Source organism: Microtus oregoni, unplaced genomic scaffold, assembly GCF_018167655.1.
Source record: "Microtus oregoni isolate MIOR12 unplaced genomic scaffold, Mior012 000023F_ref0000262, whole genome shotgun sequence".
NCBI classification, from domain to species: domain Eukaryota; kingdom Metazoa; phylum Chordata; class Mammalia; order Rodentia; family Cricetidae; genus Microtus; species Microtus oregoni.
Window position 1 is genome coordinate 5,153,255 of NW_024543082.1, and position 18,624 is coordinate 5,171,878.

General features: G+C 48.2%; 1 protein-coding gene across 1 annotated transcript in view; it reads left to right on the plus strand.

The window, feature by feature from the left end:
- Positions 1 to 18,624, plus strand: part of Sema5b (semaphorin 5B) — a 117,666-nt gene that overhangs the window by 93,343 nt on the left and 5,699 nt on the right. The window contains exons 5-11 of the mRNA XM_041673020.1: positions 5,624 to 5,686; positions 5,941 to 6,039; positions 6,405 to 6,618; positions 7,220 to 7,505; positions 10,065 to 10,200; positions 11,543 to 11,750; positions 11,861 to 12,068. Coding sequence (XP_041528954.1) covers positions 5,624 to 5,686; positions 5,941 to 6,039; positions 6,405 to 6,618; positions 7,220 to 7,505; positions 10,065 to 10,200; positions 11,543 to 11,750; positions 11,861 to 12,068 — 1,214 coding nt within the window. The remainder of the gene's footprint in view (positions 1 to 5,623; positions 5,687 to 5,940; positions 6,040 to 6,404; positions 6,619 to 7,219; positions 7,506 to 10,064; positions 10,201 to 11,542; positions 11,751 to 11,860; positions 12,069 to 18,624) is intronic.

Consider the following 18,624-nt stretch of genomic DNA (forward strand, 5'->3'; position numbering starts at 1 on the left):
GATAGATAGATAGATAGATGATAGAAAAAAAACACAATTAATGCCTTCCCTGCTATGATGGTCAATTCTCCTTGACACTTGGAGACAAATAAATCTTTCCTCCACTAAGTTGCGTTAGCCAGGCAAGAATACTGAAAAGACTATGTTAATATAGACGAGAAAGGCATCCCTTGTCCACTCCCTGACTTCTTCTGAGGGTTTTGGCCAAATGGGAACCAAAGGAATACAAGACTGATTAACCAGAGACAGCCATATATGTTTTCATGATCCACACATACCTGGGGAATCTCTACACAACAATCAAATCCAAAAAGCTGACCAAAGCAAGAAGCTTTTATACTTTTAAACAAAGAACAACCATGAATTTATCGCAGGCATGGTAGAAGAAATGGACCTTTGAACTAGGGTCTAAATTCTTAGGGATGGTGCTAAGATATATGGGGGTGTATAAAAGCTAGTTGGAGATAAATGCTACGCCAGCGAGTTACTGATTTTAATTACTGTTCTAGCCACCACAAGTCTCCGGTAATGAAAGCTATTGTCCTATCCTGGTACAGAGAGGACCCCTCTGCTGTAAGAGTCTTCATGGTTTGCCACCTGTAGGAAAATAAAGCCAAATGGTCCTTTCTCAAGTTTCAATTCCATAGGTAGTTTCAACTGGAAACAGGCAATATACCAACTTGACACACTGTTGCAAGGCATGTCCTGTTCTCTTTCAGTCTTCTGCTGCTGTGTACTGGTTTTCGGATGAAGAGCTGGCTCCCTAGTACCTTTCAATTGTGGGTTATCTGTCTGTCTACCCACCGTCTGTCTGTCTTTGGAGACAGGGTCTTGTGTATTCCAGGCTGGCCTCAAACTCACTATGTGGCCAAGGATGATGGTGAAGTGCTGACCCTCCCTGCCTCCATCTCCCAAGAGCTAGGATAATAGCTATGCACCTCCATGCCGATTTGATGCAGTGCTAGGTCGGGACCAAAGCCAGGACTTTGTGGATGCTAAGCAAGCCCTCGACCCAGTGAGCTGCACCCCAGCCTCTTTCATTTATTATTAATTCCGAGTCATGAATTTGCACTTGTTGATGTGTTTCCGTCTATGGCTGTTGTTATGGTTCATAGCTACCCCCATCTGTCACAGTGGGAGGCCTCTTCAAGTCGGCTTCTAGGTCCTCTTGGTCTAATTCTATCTGGTTAGTGTGGCATCCTAGCATTATGGAATGACAAGATGTTCTAGGCTTGCCTTGTGCATTTACTGCCCTGCATGGAACCAGCCATTTCTTCAAGAAGCCTCCATTCTTTCCCGTGGAAAATGCCTAGCGGCTTTAAAAAAAAAAGTGCACAAATAGCCAAAAGCCAGCAACTCAAGGAAAGCCTTAAAATAAAAGGGAAGACCAAAATAAACACGAGACGGCACAAGCTGCAGAGAATATACAAGAAACTGAAAACATTTTAAATTCCATTACAAACTAACTTATATCTCCTTTCATATGAAAAATATTTTTATACAGCAATAAGTTGAAAGTATGACAGCTGACATTGCAATTAGGAAAATAAGAATTGAAGGATTCAAAGATAAAAGTTGAAGAAAAGTCTCCCAAAATTAGAACAACAGGATCAAGATGTGCAAAATGCGAATGCCAGAAAACTAGAGAATGTGTCAAGGTATACAGATCAACCAGGGCTTGAATAAACACACTTTCCAAAATAAACAAAAGGAAAGGTGAGAAGGAAAAGGCAAAATAATGTAAGAAAATTTGCTACCAAGTCTTCAAGAGTTAGCTATGTTTTCAAAAGTAACCCAAACTTACATCAAAAGCACTGTTTTTATGGGGGGAGGAGCATAAAGCTTCCCCTAAAGAAATCATAAAGCAAAGAATAACCAGCCTACAGTCCACAACCTCAGAGAACCTAGACAACGAAGAGGACCCTAAGAGAGATATGCGTGGACTCACCTAGGAAGGAGAAAAAGACAAGATCTCCTGAGTAAATTGAGAGCATGAGGGGCAGGAGTGTTGGGTGGAAGAGGTGAGGAAGGAAGGAGAATGGGGAAAAATGTATAGTTAAATTAAAAACAATAAATAAAATAACAATTTAAAAACAAAACAATGAAAGATAACAAAATGGGATCTTCTAAAAGCTGAAGAGAAAGAATTATTATATCAGATTCTTTGGGTGATCCTGGAATAGAGAAGACAATGGATAAACATTTATCAAACTGGGTGAATGTTATAGTCAACTTATAATTCTGTATGAAAGCAATTAGTATAAAGAAAGAATTGATCAGACACACGTGAACTTTAAAAATTGATCCACAGCATTTCTTCTTAGGAAGATACTGGGGTTGTATGCCACCAAAGTAAGCAAACAAATCCAGAACCAAGGCAGTGTGGCTTCTGGAAACAGAAGAGGGGCAAACTGCTGGTTTTAGCCAGCAGGAGGCCTTACAAGCATTGGGTTCACTGGGAGGTAGGAATACAAAGATGAGGAAGGAAACTAAAAGATTATTAGAATCACTGTGCACACAGAAATTATATGGAATGGCATTTCTTTTGGAACGTTTCAGAAAAATCAATGGAGAAGGCTGTTTGAGAAAGGAAATTGCCTCCGATCTTGAGTGTTTGACTGACTTTCAGATAACCATTCCCCCAACTTAATGAGTCTGAAGCCAGGTGTTCTCACAGTGGACAGCACCATCTCTTATCCACTGTCGGCCACTACTTCGGTCCTGATGTAGCTGCTGTAGCCTGAGCAGGTGGCCATTATCTACGCTGTCTGACTGGACAACAGCCCCTTTGACACGACAGTCATCATAAGCTCATACAAGAAAGATTGACGCTGGATTGGTCAGAGACCTGTTGACACCTCTGGTGAGATCAAGAGAGCATCACAGCCAAACTTGCAGAATAGGATCAGTGGCTCAGAAGAAAGTCCTGCAGACCAGAGTGAACGGCTCTGAGAATTCTTGCCTTGCTGATGCCAGGGCAGTTCAACCAATGATGTTCTATATAAAAGAAGAGCAGCAAAATGAATGGCGACAGCTCCAAATTCAGAAGAGGTGTGCACGGAGTGTAAGAAGGTTAGAGACTCCTGACATTTTCTCCTTTTTAAATGTGAAAGACCAACATGTGATAGAAATACTATCTAAATAAGAGCTCTTCCAATAAGTTTGCATTAGAAAGTTAGGGGATGGATGAAATGTGTTGGCTGGGAGCACAGTTCCTTCACCGTGGTTTGTGTCACAAGTCAATGGCTCACAGTCAGGGAACTCTGAGGTATTAGCTGTTTGGAGAGAAGAGCCTAGTCTTTACAAGAATGTGAATACCAATGTTGGATCTTTATTAAAATATGAACTGTTGAGGAAGGATGGATAGAAGGGAGTTGTAGGTGTGCTCTGGGCTGGAATAAAATGGAGATAGACAAGTAGGAAAGCCCTTTCCTATGTAAAGCTCGTGTGTGATGGAGCTGCAGATTTGGGACTCTTAGGTTTTGGGTTGTTTTGGTTTGGTTTCGGTGTGTGTGTGTCTGTGCACACACACACACATACATGTGCGTGCTGGTGCTCAGAGAGGCCAAAAGAGGACACCAGATGCATTTACAAGTGAATGTGGGCCACCAACTGTGGGTGCTGGGAACCGAACCCCTCCTCTGCAAGAGCAGCAAATGCTCAACTGCTGAGCAGCCTCTCGGCCCTTGGGTGTGGTTGCTGTGAGGCGAAGCCACTGTAGCATGGAAGGAATGGGTTACTAGGGGTTGTTAATAATGTTTTGTGTTTTTAAAATTTGTGCTTCATTACTTTGACAAAAATAATTTTCAAGTAAAAATTACCCCAGAAAGCCCTTTCTGTGCTGTTACTGATATAAACATGCATGTTGTTTTTGGGCCATGTGTTCTAACTCTTTTGGCTCATGGCATCTGCGTACTGTAACAGGAGGCAGAAGGCTCTTGGGTGCCTGGATCAGTGGTCTGCTTTGCAGCCTGTTCTGTATTAGCTTTATGACCTTGATCAGATTGTTCAACCTCACTGGCTTTAGTTTTCTCCCTGTTATACCGGAGGTCAAAGAGACATGCACGCGTCCCTGGCATGTGTCTGTGTGTGATGTTGTTGAGTTCCATACGACCTTAGGCTGGTCCCTTCAATGTGCCCCATGCAGGAACCACAAGGCTCTGTGCAGCTCGTCATCAGTCACCTATTGTCTGTTTCAGTGTTGGGGATTGTTGACCCTTCCTGCCTCCAGAAATCTCAAGAACTCTTCTCTCTTGTGATGCTCAACTTGATGGGTCTTGAGAGAAACAATACTTAGTCTTTTCCATCCAGATGAGCCCAGACCCTAAAGGTCATCTGCCCTTCTTTAAAGTTAAGGAGAAGCAGGCCTGCAGGGGTAGACGAGGCATGCTTATTGGAGACCAGCTCCTGGGTGCAGGTTCTTGCAGGGGTCAGCCTCTCTCTGCTGTAAGCATCCATGCTTCTCTAGAGGTGTGTGTGTGCCAGTCTGGAAAGCAAGAAACAGCCCCATGGCTCCCTCCTCGTCCCCTGCTTCCCATTGTCTAGCAAAGAAGCTTCGTGTAGAATTAGAGCAGAGTGTATGCGGGAGGGGCGGGGAGAGTGCGATCTGCTTACTCAGGCCTTCTAGGACAGGCTGTGTGGTTCATGTTTATACATCAGTGCTGTTGACAGTTTCCTGAGTGAGAAGTATCGTCCTTCCCTTCAGTGCTCCTCAACGATGGGGAGGGAATAAATGGGAGCGGGGGATCCTGGCTGGAGACAGCCCTCTCCTAATGCCCTAAGCATGAGAAAGCTCTGTCTCCAGTCCCTTGGCCCATGGCAGCATGAATGATGCCACAAGGGAGTCAAAAAGGAAGGTAGAGAAAAGCTTGGGTTTGTTCCCAGCACTCTATAAAGTGGGGATCAGAAGTGACCCCAGAAGTCAGTGTCTGGAGAATCCGAGGTCCAAGGTTCTCCTCAGATGGTGTCTCAAATCAAAACAAAAAAAAAAATAGAAGAAGGGAATGAGAGACTTCATGAGAGGAGCAAGTGAGGCCAGAAGAAGTCTTCATCCCTGGAGACAGTGGGGTAAAGGGCACAAACACGCATAGCCTGTGAAGACTCCTACCCATGGCCTACCACGCGCCTTAAATTGCCCCCAAGAACCTCAGTGTCTGCAGAGACGGAGGGAGAAAAGCAATGTGTTGCAAGGTGTCAGTGAAAAAGCACAACTCCTATTTCTAAGATATTCAAAGCCTGACCTTTGGAAAGAGACCCAGGGTAGCCTCCTATTCCTTCGAGGAACATTTCCTTCAAGGCACATTTCCTGTCAAGACCTGGGTGGCACTAAAAACCCTTCGTGGCCACTTGCAGCTTCATAGGTGATGTGGGGAGAAGTCTCAGAAAGCTGGGTGAGGCTTTCAACCTGGAGTTGAAAGCAGGTCTCTTAGGTGTCCCCACCCTAATCAAGTGGAGAAGGTGTTAGGCTGAGGGACTGCCCTCTAGGTAAAGACCTCTGGGTGATGGTCTCTCACAGCCCCCAAGTACCTCAGGTACTGTGAGAAAAAGCCCTAACCTTTGGGCTACCCAGACCTTGTCATCTGCCCTAATGAACACCAAGACCTTGTCCCCATTCCTCCCACAGGCTACAGAGTGGGCCTCCAGTGAGGACACACGCCGCTCCTGTCAGAGCAAAGGGAAGACTGAGGTACATGCCCGAGGCAACATGGGTTCTTCTGGAAGCTTCTGGTCAGATGTTGGGGGTCCCTGTGAAACCTGACTGGGATGAGGGTGAAGGAGTCGGTGGATTCCCACAGACACAAGCTGGACCTCAGAGCAGCTGGGTCCAGGGCAGGGTCTTGTAGGGCATTCATTGGCGTCTGTGATGCAGGGGTATGAAGTAAACATTCCCAGCCATACATGCAGAGCTGTGGTCCTCTATCATTCCCTTTCCCACCTCAGGAGGAGTGTCAGAACTATGTGCGAGTCCTGATTGTTTCCGGCCGGAAGGTGTTCCTGTGTGGCACCAATGCCTTTTCCCCAGTGTGCTCCAGCAGACAGGTGGGCCGTTGGGAGGGGCAGGCAGTCTTGGGGTGAGGACTGAAAAATGTAGTGGGTGGGCGGAGAATTATGTCCATGAAATAATAGGACAAATGTAAAATTCATTCTTAATCTGAAATTCAAATTGAAACTCTCTTCAGTATTTTCTTCATCATTGAAACGTCCATCTGGTGTCCAGCGGACACTCTTGAAGGACCTCAGCCTTTGTAATGGCTATGGGTACACAGACTGGAAGTGATGAGGATACTTGAGATGTGGGGTGGGGGGGCACAGGAACCAAGGGTCCCAGAGGAGACGATTCTAAGATGGAAACAAAGATGGTCTCAGGACCCCATGGGAAAGCTCTCTTCTCCCACCATCTCCAGGTGGAGAACCTCAGCCGGACTATTGAGAAAATCAATGGTGTGGCCCGCTGCCCCTACGATCCACGACACAACTCTACAGCCGTCATCTCCTCCCAGGGGGAGCTCTATGCTGCCACTGTCATCGACTTCTCAGGTCGGGACCCAGCCATCTACCGCAGCCTGGGCAGTGGGCCACCGCTTCGTACTGCCCAGTATAACTCCAAATGGCTCAATGGTAAGGTGGCCCAGGCCTGGGTAGGGCCGTCCTGCCTTTGAATCCCCATTGGCCTTTCCTGTCTCAGTTGTTTCATCAATAAAGTGGATGGGGCAGGGAAGATATTCCCCAAAGACTAAGACACTCTGGAGCTGAGCCCCAGTTATCCCGAGGACCCAGGACAGACAAAGGACAGGCTGTTGGGGGAGAGTTAGAAACTGAATAGAATAGTGCTTAAGGGAAGGAAGAAATCAGGAAGGAAAGAGGAGCACAGGGTGAACTCCCTCTTCCTTGAGGTTGAGTCCATTTCTTTACTAACTAGCTGTATGGCCTTGAGCAAGAGCCAAGCCGCTCTCTACTGTGATGCTCTCATCTGTAGGGGGGCGGTAGCCCTAGGTCTCGCCTTGTAAATTGTAGTGAGGTTTAAATGCGGGAACCAATAAAGTTCTTATGATGGAGTATTTTATCCAGTGATAAAATGCTATTAACAATGGCATTATTAACAAATACGAGCGCTTCTTTAGAGCCCCTGGGTCAGCAAGGAAGGATTGAAGATGCCTATCCGAGGACACTGAAGCAGTCGAGTCCTTCCTACCCTGCCTTCTTCTTTCCATCCCCACAGAGCCAAATTTTGTGGCCTCATTTGACATTGGGCTGTTTGCCTATTTCTTCCTGCGGGAGAATGCCGTGGAGCATGATTGTGGGCGTACTGTGTACTCTCGGGTGGCTCGAGTGTGCAAGAATGATGTGGGGGGCCGTTTCCTGCTGGAGGACACATGGACCACATTCATGAAGGCCCGGCTCAATTGCTCCCGCCCAGGAGAGGTCCCCTTCTACTATAACGAGCTGCAGAGTGCCTTCCACCTGCCCGAGCAGGACCTCATCTATGGCGTCTTCACCACCAATGTGTGAGTGTCCCAGTCTCTGCTGCCAACCTTGCCTGGGATGCCTGGTGGGCTCAGCAGACCCTTTCTCAGTGTCTGGTGTCTTCATCCATAAAGCAGAGGACTCCTTGCTCCTGCAGCTGGTCGTTTGTGGCTTGCCACCTCTGGAGTGGTAAGCACCGGCTCTGAGTTGCAGGGAAGGGCAGGCCCAGGCCAGATATGCAGAAAGGGAGGGGAGCTGCATGATGGTTCATAGAGGGCGAGCATGCTGGTGAGGACAGTGGTGACACCTGCATGGGATGAATGGGTGGCAGCCCCAGGCATGGATTCTCTATGTTCCCTTCTAAGAATCCTGCCGCCGCCTCCCTCCTGGCTACACCAGAATGTGTAGGCTGGCGTTTGGCACCCCCGTTGTTCCCAGGGATGCCCAGACTCTCCTCTACTGCCCCTTCATGTGGAGGCTAACAAATCGAGTGACCTTCAGGTTAAGAGTGATGAACGGGCACCATTGAGACCGAGGAAGGCCTTTGCAGTGGGAAACACTGTGCAGGGTGTTTTGTAAGAACCTCAGGAGCTTTGTGAGCCATGGAGTGATTCCAGGTAGCAGGCACTGGGTACCCCAAGTTGTCTACAAGAAAGGGTAGTCTGGGGACAGGCAAGGATGTGGGTAAGACTAGCAAGCAGCAACAGAGAGGCCATCCTGGCCAGGGGATGGATATTCAGTACAGCTCACACAAGCCGTGAGCTGAAAGCCTGCTGACCATGGCTAAGTGTGGCTAACTCTTGATGTGTGTGTGTGTGGGGGGTGGGGGTAGGTAACGTGAGCAGAGGGCAAAAAGAGCTGGAGAGACATCAAGGAAACATGACAATATCAGTGTAGACTATAACAGTTTATTGTGTAACCTCTCCATGCCAGAGGCTTGTCCTGCGGTGGGGGTAGACAGCAGTGAACAAAAGCAGTCATGGCAATGCCATTAAAGGGGTGACATTCTAGAGTGGGCAAGGCTATTTCGAGCAACCCATTATAGCCATGGGAACTCCTACAAAGGGAGAAAGCAGGGTACAGAGTGGAGATCACAGGAGGCTTCCTATGGGAAGGGAAGTTTCTGGAACTAAGCATTCCAACACCTATGCAATAAACTGTGCAAAACTTTGGGTGGAAGAAAAACAAAAAGGTTCATGCCCTGAGAAGAAACTGGTGTGGCAGGGGTGCTGAAGGGAGGTGGGAGAGAAGCTAAAGAGTCAGGGCTGTCCCGAGGACCTCTTGGACAGCTCTCAGGGTTTTGATCATTACCCTGTGGACAAGGAGACATTACTGGAGGATTTGAAACAGGCCAGTGAGCAGCTGGGCATAAATTTGAAGACTTTCATGCTGACTGCTTTGTGTAGAATGGATTAGGAGCCTATCCCAGCTGTGGGAAGACCAGCAGAAGGACAGGTCAGGACCCAGCGGCATGGAGTGGGGTTCTGGAACCAGGCAGAGGGAGAGGATAGTGAACACATCTGGGAAAGAAACCAAGGCAGAGACTAGATAGAGCTGGACAGGTGGGTGTGACGGTGTCATCTCTGTGAGCGGTTCACGTCACATTCATAGAGACGTATGATTCTGGGCCCAGAAGGGTTGTAGAGATTGTCTAGCTCTGAGAAGTTGCAGGTTGCAGCATGAACCAGTGGTTTGCTGCCCATCTATTTAATACATATGTGTAAATGACGGGATAGATTGGAATCAAATATCAAAGTGTAACGTACTTAGCTTGGATAGTATTGTTTCATGAAGCTTCCAAATAGATCTAATATGAAATGTATCTCTTAATGTGGGCCATTGACTGTGTTCCACCCCTCACTGAATAAGGGAAGGGAGTGAAGAAGTGGCACAGAGGGACGCCCCAATGTAGCGTGAATTCAAATCAGTCTTAATAATAAAAACTTAGAGTCAGATATCGGGGTAAATGCTGAAAGATCAGAGAAGTAAAGGAGCCAGGTAAAAGGCATTTTACCTTTACTGAATCCTCAGATCGAAAGGGGCAAGATCCTGTCTCCATGTATCCTCAGACTGAATGCCGTAAGCTTCTGTATGCTCCCGCCTTATATCCCTCTGTCTGCCCAGCCATATCCCTTCCTGTCTCCACGTCCCAAGTGCTGGGATTAAAGGTGTGAGCCACCACCGCCTGGCTCTGTTTCTCTTTTATACTGGATCAATCTTGTGTAGCCCACAGTGGCCTTGAACTCACAGAGATCTGTCTCCCTCTGTCTCCCGAGTGCTGGAATTAAAGGTGTGAGCCACCATTGCCTGACCGCTCTACACTCTGATCTTTAGGCAAGCTTTATTTTTTACAGTGCAAGCAAAATCTCACCACACCCTGGTGTTTCTTGCCAATGGAATCTCCCTGCTGTAGGGTGGGAGAGTGTGAGGATTACATATCCTTCACTGTGCAGAAGACACCAGGCTCATCCTAGCCACTTCCTGACCTAGGGGAATGAGAAATGGTTGTGGTTTGAGGGGCCTCAGAAGAAGATGCTTGATCCACAAGGAGGGTGGAATCTCAAATGGAGGACCACATTCCACCACCTCTTTCTTTTTAGAAACAGCATCGCTGCTTCTGCCGTCTGCGCCTTCAACCTCAGTGCCATCGCCCGGGCTTTCAATGGCCCGTTTCGCTACCAGGAGAACCCCAGGGCTGCCTGGCTCCCTATCGCCAACCCCATTCCCAATTTCCAGGTACAGTTTTTTTTTCCTTTTCCTCTTACTAGCCACAAACCCACTCTCAGCACAGGCTAACATCAACCCGGTCCTATGGCTGTGGGCTTGTCTTAAGGGTCTGTGATGGGTCACCAAGAGGGTATAATCCCTCAGGCTGCTATTAAGGAGATAAGAAGAGGCAGAGCTAGGGAACCTACCCACATGCCCAGAGAGACTGGGACTTCAACTCTACAGCATAGGAGAGACCAGGAGGGCACTGATAAATTGTGGCTAGACTTTGGGAGTTTTATCTGGAGAGTATTCACAGTATGTGTAGTGTGGTATGTTCTTTTTTTTATTTTTTTAATTAATTAATTTATTTATTAAAGATTTCTGCCTCCTCCCCGCCACTGCCTCCCATTTCCCTCCCCCTCCCCCGATCAAGTCCCCCTTCCTCATCAGCTCGAAGAGCAATCATGCCTGTGGAATCTCTGAATACAGCCAGCGGTTAGGGCTATTGTGGTTGATACATGCATCCCCTCTCCTGTGATGGGAAAGCATAAGGGGACTGATGGCAGACTTCTTTATTTTTCTATTTTATTTTATTTTTGAGGAAAATAATTAATAAAAAATATTTATTTTATTTTTTATTTTATTATTTCACTGTGTTGTCCTGGCTGGCCTGGAACTCACTCTGTAGCCAAAAACTCAGAGTCCTCTTACCACTGCCTCCCATATGCTAGGACTGAAGATGCGGGCCACCATGCCCAGCCTAGATGACTGACTTTCATGTCCTTCCAGTTGCCTACTCCTGGGGCCTCGGGAGAGGCTTCGGCTTTCCAGTTCAGCAATTCTGAGCAGATCCAGGCCAGTGATGTTGGGCAGGTCACCCAAGTCCCTTGAGCCCTTATTCCTTTGCTGGGAGCAGAGCCAGGACTGTACTAGGTCATCCCTCCTGGGTCTGTGCAAGGTTGTGATGCACCATAAAAAATGGTTACCATCCGGCTTTAAACTAGGAAACACGAACTTGGAGCTGGTTGGGATATAGGAGTAACAGCTTGGCACGCTGCGGGAGTGGGTGCCTATGAAGCAGCTTAAAATTACAAGACATCGTTTACATTCAAATGATTTATCTGGACAGACCCCTTCGCCCTCCTATTCTCTTCCCAACCCTGGCAGTTCTCTTCTCCTCCACCTTCCCGGACTTATTTTAAAGAAAACTCATCCTTCCCTGAAAAGGATTCAAAGGTCCACAAAGAATGCTGGGGAGCAGGGGTGTTGGAGAATTAGTGTCTACCCAAGGCCTCCGTGGGTGGGAAGGAGGCTATGGCAGTCCCTGCGTGTGAGGACTGGGCTCCAGTGACTGGGTTCCTTGTGGCAGTGTGGCACCCTGCCTGAGACTGGCCCCAACGAGAACCTCACCGAACGCAGCCTGCAGGATGCGCAGCGGCTCTTCCTGATGAGCGAAGCCGTGCAGCCGGTGACACCAGAGCCCTGTGTCACCCAAGACAGCGTCCGCTTCTCACATCTCGTGGTGGACCTTGTGCAAGCTAAGGACACACTCTACCACGTACTCTACATAGGCACGGGTGAGCTGACTCGGGCCCATTTGCTCTGCAGATGGGGAAGTGGTTGTTGCTGGGTGGGGAATCAGCTGCGAGCTGCCACCGCTTCAAGGCCACTTTCCTCTGACCCCCAGAGTCAGGCACCATCCTGAAAGCGCTGTCCACCGCCAGCCGCAACCTGAGGGGGTGCTACCTGGAGGAGCTGCACGTGCTGCCCCCTGGGCGCCTTGAACCTCTTCGGAGCCTGCGCATCCTGCACAGTGCACGTGCGCTCTTCGTGGGACTGAGCGACCAGGTGTTGCGTGTCCCATTGGAGAGGTGCTTGACCTACCGTAGTCGGGGGTAAGCCAAGGCAAGAGGACAAGAGAAAGGCTCCGGGTGGTTGTGGTGGTTGGTATCCTGCCAATCACTCCTCGGAGGTGGTGCTTAAGGGATGTGTCTTTGGAGTGAGCCACTTGCCCTCCTATCCCCGCATCCCCGTGGGTCTCCAGTTGGGTGGTACCTTTGATCAAGTCACTTAACCTCTCCAAACATTGGGTTCCTGCTCCTGAAACATCTTGGAAGGATTTTGTTGGTGTTAGTCAGCCGTATCACTACCTAAGAGAACCATGCACTTAGTGTATTGTGGTGGCTGTTATTTTTGTGGGCAACCCCATAGTTCTGGCCTGCCGGCCATCTCTAGCTCGCTTGATTTGCTCTGGGTCCCTTTAGTTCAGAAAGAAAAATCTTTGCCTTTGAAACCGCAGCACTTCTTGCCCAGGTGTGGGGCAGTGGGGAGATGATGCCTGGATCAGAACAAGTCTTCAACTTTCTTGAAGGTAGACAAACCAGATGGGCCAGCCGTGTAGAAGAACTGCAATGTCCCGTTGCTTTCGGTCACATTGGCTTTAAGTGGCGTCACAAATTTGGCAGAAGTGACACCTGTATTTAAGAAGAGAAGCCAAGGCCAAATGGAAGTGTGTCCCAGACTCCCAGCCCTTGAAGCCACCCTGGCTGCCTCCCTTCCTCTGTATGGTCATCAAATAGCCACGTGGACGTCATGGCCTTTGCAACAGAGTCTCCTGGCTATGCCATCTGTCCTTGGGATTTGGGAAACAAATGGGATCTATGCTGCCAAGGGTTGCACTCGGAGAGCGCTAGGAGCTTGGACAGAGGCCTGCAGACTGGGGAGGAGGAGGGACGGATGGCTGTAGGAGGCTGCTGGGGACAGGCAGTCGCTGGAGCTCCTCTCGGCCCCACAAGTGGTTCCATCAAAGAAACACACATTTAAAAAGCCCTGCTGGGCACAGGGCGCCTTGCTAAGATGTTGGTGTGAAGGAAGGCTTGTGTGACAGGGCCTCCATAACTGGTGAGGGAGAGAAACCCTGGCCTGGATCTACCACATGGGGAGAGGCAGAGGGTGTCTTGGGAAGGGTGCAGATGGTAGAACTAGACATAAGGGGGACCCTACCTCGACTCCACTCTCCATGAGCTGCGTGAGTTCTCTCACCAGGAAGATGAGGGATTTGATGGCACAGTGATGTTTTATTTTGGCAGAACTGTAAAGATCAGGCCTGGTACTCATGAAGGGCCTAGGCTAGTGAGACACAAAGGATAGGCAGTATCTTCATTCCTTTTTATTTTCTGCAGTGACTTTTAGGAGGCTCCAACCTCCTGGGCACTCTGGCCTCTGAATCTGTGACACCAAATCTACCACACAGCTCTGTTTAGCGAGAAAGCTGTGGCCACCTGCGGATAGCATTTCCCTCATGTTCTCCTTAAATACTGTGTTGCCGTGAAACTTTTAACACAGGCCTAATTCTCCGAGAGGTTATAAATCCTTGAGGGAAAACCCCATAGCCCAGTATTTTTTAGTTCTTCTCTAGTCGACAGGGTGACCTTCCTCCCAGGGCTTCAGTCAACTGATTACTCAGCTTGAGAAAAGGCTGCTGCAGGGGAGGCGTAGGGAATGGGCCTGGAGAGTGGCTTGAGGCCAGCTGAGGACGCCAGAGGAAGATTGTGACTTGAATCAAGGTGGTGGAACAATGGGATAGAGTGTCAGAGAGCCGAGAGAGGTGATCTGTAGGACAGATCGGACTGTGACCGGTAACCTTGTCACAAGGACATCTGTGATGGGTTAGTGTGGCTAAGCCAGGTCTCCACAGTGGGATGAGAGGGTGGTGAAGGGCAGGAAAACTTCCCCACTCACAGGAGCTGGCAGACGAGGCCAGGAGCTTGTGTAGTGTCCCCAACACGCTGCCATTCTGCAGGAAGGTGGCAGGAGCTCTGCTCAGAGTCTTGGTTCCTGAGTTTGGCTTACAAGCTGCTGAAGTGTACCATGAAAATCCTATCATAAAGCTACAGGTGTGGGCCTCCACACACATGCCATGGCAAGAGCATGCCTGCCAACTACATAAAATAATAAAAATGTGATTAAAAAAAACAGTTTCTAAAACTTAGAAATCCTATTATTGCAAAGCTAATCAAATGAGACCAGCAAGTATGTGCAGCCAACAAGCTGTGCACTCTCTATGTCAGAGCCAAGTGCCCATCACAGCACATCAGAATTAGTGCTATCACGGGGAGGGGCTTCATTATGTTCTAGGCATTTCGCATTTATCCCTGTTCCTTTCAAAGTTGGCAGGAAGATGGGTAAGCAGAGACAATACCCAGCCTCCTCCTCTGCCCATATCCAGAAGCCTGCCTCTACCCGGCCTCCTCCTCTACCCAGCATCCAGGAGCTTGCCTCCACCTCCTTCCATCAGAGCATTCTCAGTTCACAGCATATAACCAATACTCTGGCTTGGCCAGAGAGTAGCTAAGATGCTCATTCCATAAGTTAACCCTTTCCTCCTTCCTGTAGCTCTTTCACCTCAACCCTAGCTCACTCACAGATATCCTCTGCCTGGGGTTCAGAGTTAGGCCCCGGGCTCAAGGGCTCAATGGAGTCTCTTCTCAACCAGGTCCTTGTTCTGGGCAATCTTAATTGTTACTTTCTTAAAAACTCCACGATGCTCTTTCTACCCTGGACAGCTCCCTCCACCACTATGGCTTCAGGGAGCTACCATTCTTGGGCTTACAATGCCCACCATCCATCTCTGTCCTACTTGTGAGCCAGCGGAATAAACCTGTCCCCTTTTGTAATGGCAGCTTGAGACACTGCAGTAAAAAAGACACGGTGATGTATTGTGGACCTGACGGCTCTTTTCATGGAAGAACTCTAAATCCCCACCACTTTCCACAGTGACAGGCACTTCCATGCTCTTTAGCATGAAGCTTTCATTTTCCAAAGAACATCCCTTGTTCTGTCAGTTTTGAATGCCCTTTAGCCCAGAGGCAGTGAGCGTGGCCTCACCTGAGCCATGGGAGTAGCGATCCCCTTTAGTTACCAGCAGCAGCAGCAGCAGGAGGCACTGGCCCTGGAGTCTCAAAGGCCTCTCAGACCAATGGGACAGCTCTCTATAGAGAATCTGACCTTTTCATTTTCCTCAGGACCGTAACTAGAAAGGTACAGAAAGTGAGTGGACTTGGGATGAGAAAAGTGGGGCGAATTCCCACTCTGTCTTTCTGTCCTGTCCCCCTGTTCTGTCAGAACCCGGGGAAACAAAATCCCACTTGACTTGGGACCTTGGCAAACATGACCCTGGAACAGAAGTTTTCAACTGTAACTGAATTCACTGGGGCTTAAACATTCTCATGCCTGGACTCCTGGTTCCAGAGGCCCGGATACAGGGAGGCATTTTGTTCTGTTTCTTAAGTATTTCAAAAGATGCCCATGCAATTAAGATCTGCACCCAAGACTGGAAATGACTGCTTAGATCCAGTAAGGCTCTGGAGGAAGAAGTAAGATGAGGCACACTGGGTTCCTTCAGAATCTTCTGCTTTAGTCTTATAAATGCCAGTTCAAATGTTCCATCCTTAGCCATTCTCTCTGCTAGCAGACATTTGCTTTTATTGGGTAAGAATCTTACTTTGGGGTGGTTTTGTCAACAAAGCACTTGCCTTGCAAACATGAGGACCCAAGTTCAACCCCCAATACCCATGAAAGTGCCTGGTGCGGTGACTCCCACTTGTAATTTCATCACTGAGGTGGAGATGGGAGGATCCCAGGGCTTGGTGGACAACGATTTAGCTTAATTAATGAGCTCCACATCCCGTGAGAGACCCTGTCACAGAGGAAGTAGATGCGTGACACCCGAGGTGGTCATCCAGCCTCCACATGCAAGTGTGCACATGTGGATGCACATCTGTGCGAGTGTGCACACCACACACACAGAATCTTAATTGCTTTCTATAACAAGTCATGGGCTCTATTGAATTCTGACTGGTTGAATTGGTTTCCTGTGGTCCATATCTGAGTCAGCAAGCAGGGTCTTAAAGCCATAGGTGCCAGTATTTCTTGTGTACTTGGATTGTTTTGAACCTCACAACGTCCAGTTCGGTAAATTCTGATGGTGAAAATCAAACTGTTGGTCTCAGAAGCAAAATATGGGCATGCCTATGCTATAAAATGTATTGTGTTGTCTTTGAGTGAGTAAAGAGTAGACAGATTCACTAGCCACAGACAAGGGAGTGCTCTGTATTCCCAGGTAGGCCACAGTGTGCTCAGTGTGGTCCAATCAGGGCCTCATCCACAGATGCTCAAAGCAGCACCTGGATTATACATGATCACGGGCCATCCTGGAACAGGGGCTAACACTATTATATAAAGCTGCAGGCGGGGGCCCTTCATACACATGCCATGGCAAGAGCAAACGACAACAGGTAGATCTAAAAAGTAGAAACTACAAAATTATATTATTACCAATAATAAATGAGACAAGCAAGCCTGCACAGCCAACAAACTGTGCACTCTATATGTCAGGAAGCCAAGTACCAATCATAGATTATCAGAATTGCTGTCAGGGTGGGAAAGGCTTCTTCACTTCTTCTTCTTCTTATTTTTCTTCTTCTTCTTCTTCTTCTTCTTCTTCTTCTTCTTCTTCTTCTTCTGGCTTCTTCTCTTCTTCTTCTTCTTCTTCTTCTTCTTCTCCTCCTCCTCCTCCTCCTCCTCCTCCTCCTCCTCCTCCTCCTCCTTCTCCTTCTTCTTCCTCTTCTTCTGTCTCCCTCCCTCCCTCCTTCTCGCTCTCTTCCCTCTCACTCTCCCTCCCCCCCTCTCTGCAAGGCCACTTTTTCTCCCTAGTGCATGACACGATCTATTGAATTCACTAAATGTAAAGAACTTACAGGAGCCTAGCATGGTGGCTTATGATTCTAACCTGAACACTTGAGAGGATGGGAAAGGATCACTGTGAGTTTGAAGCCAGCCTGGGCTACATAGTAAGATCCAGGGCAGCCTGGACAATAAAGTGAAACCTTATCTATTAATTAACTAATTTAATTAGTCAATCAATTAAGCCATGGCTGACAAATGACTGTCCCTGAAGCTTCAAGTGAAAATAAGAATTCCATTCTTGGGACAGCAAAAGCTGCAAGCTCATGCCTCTTGTGTGTATCCTGTTGGCTCTCAGCATCCTTGGCTCCTTTGATCTCTGGGGAAAATTCTTTTGTAAGCTTGTGTGATGCTGTGAACTCATCCGTCCATTTTCTTATTGCCTTTGTTCCTTCTCAAGGCCTCTCCTATTTCCTCACCTCCATTTTGGGAGCTCCTGCCTTTGTGCTCCCTCAATTTTCCCCAGCAGATCTCATCAAAGCAGGATGAAGCCCTGAGAAACAAGTGAAAGGGATCAAATGTTCCCTGGGGTGGCAGTGAGTTCACTGTGGGGCTGAAAGGCCCCCTTCCTCTGCCTCCAGGATCTGGTACTCTTTTCAGTTAGCAGCGAATGGCCCATCTTGACTCTGTAATCCCCACAGACTCTTTTCTTCCTCCTTGAAGTCCTCCTAGCAGATAGTTAACTTTCTTATTTTAAAAAAGGAAAGGGCCATGTTGCCAGAATGAATCAGAGGAAAAGAAAGAACGAACTTCTGGAGTATAAGTGGAGGCACCTGGGGCATGCACTGGGATGTGAACCACTCTCTTTCCTGGGAAATTGCAGAGGGGCCAGCCCTGTAGCCAGGAAAGGGTGGGGTAACGTCCAGTCGTAGTGGCTCAGCTTGTTCTCCCAATGCTAAAGTGCTAACCGCTGCTCTCTGCCCCCAAACAGCTCAAGCATGGGGAAACACACATAACCCTAGACTACACCAGGTATCCTGTGTTTTGAGAAACAGGTCCACACACCAGTCAGGGTGTGATGGGTAATGGGACTTCTGGCTGGATGGAGGATGAAAGTAAGGGGGATGATGGTCGGGAAGCCTCGGTCCAGTTCCCCAAGATACAATTTGTGTGATCCCTGGGAAACCTCTGCCCTCTTCTTTGCTCCATGCAGAGAAGGCTAGCTATCCTGGTGATTCACAACAGGACTTCCTTTAGCATTGCCCTGGACTTTTAAAAACCACCCGGCCACAGAGACTTGTGTTTGGGAAGACTTGGGTACCAGTGTCTCTCCTAGCTCCTCAGGAATTTTCATATGAGCCAGGCTTAAGAATGTATGCTCTGAGGGTCTGACAGGAAAGGACTTTCTCTTTGCATTTCTGCAAACCACATCTCCTCCAGTGGTCCCAGGTGAGGCACAATGGGGACCTTCAGCTTGGGAAAACAGTCCAGTCTCCTTGATAAGTCTGAGTCCTTGCTGAGCTCTCTGGCTTTCCTCCTACTGGATGGAACAGTTAGAGGCCTACTTCACTGGGTTATGTACACTAAACTCATTCATGCTTCTGAAAGGGCTTTAAATGATGCCAATCACACAACGAGGGCACAGTGAACTTGATGTTTTCTCTCTCAACTTTCTGGTGCTGGGGTTGACTCCACCACTGAGCTAAATCCCCAACTTTGAACTTTAATCTTTTTCATAGAGGAAATTCAATAAAGAAAGAGGTGCCC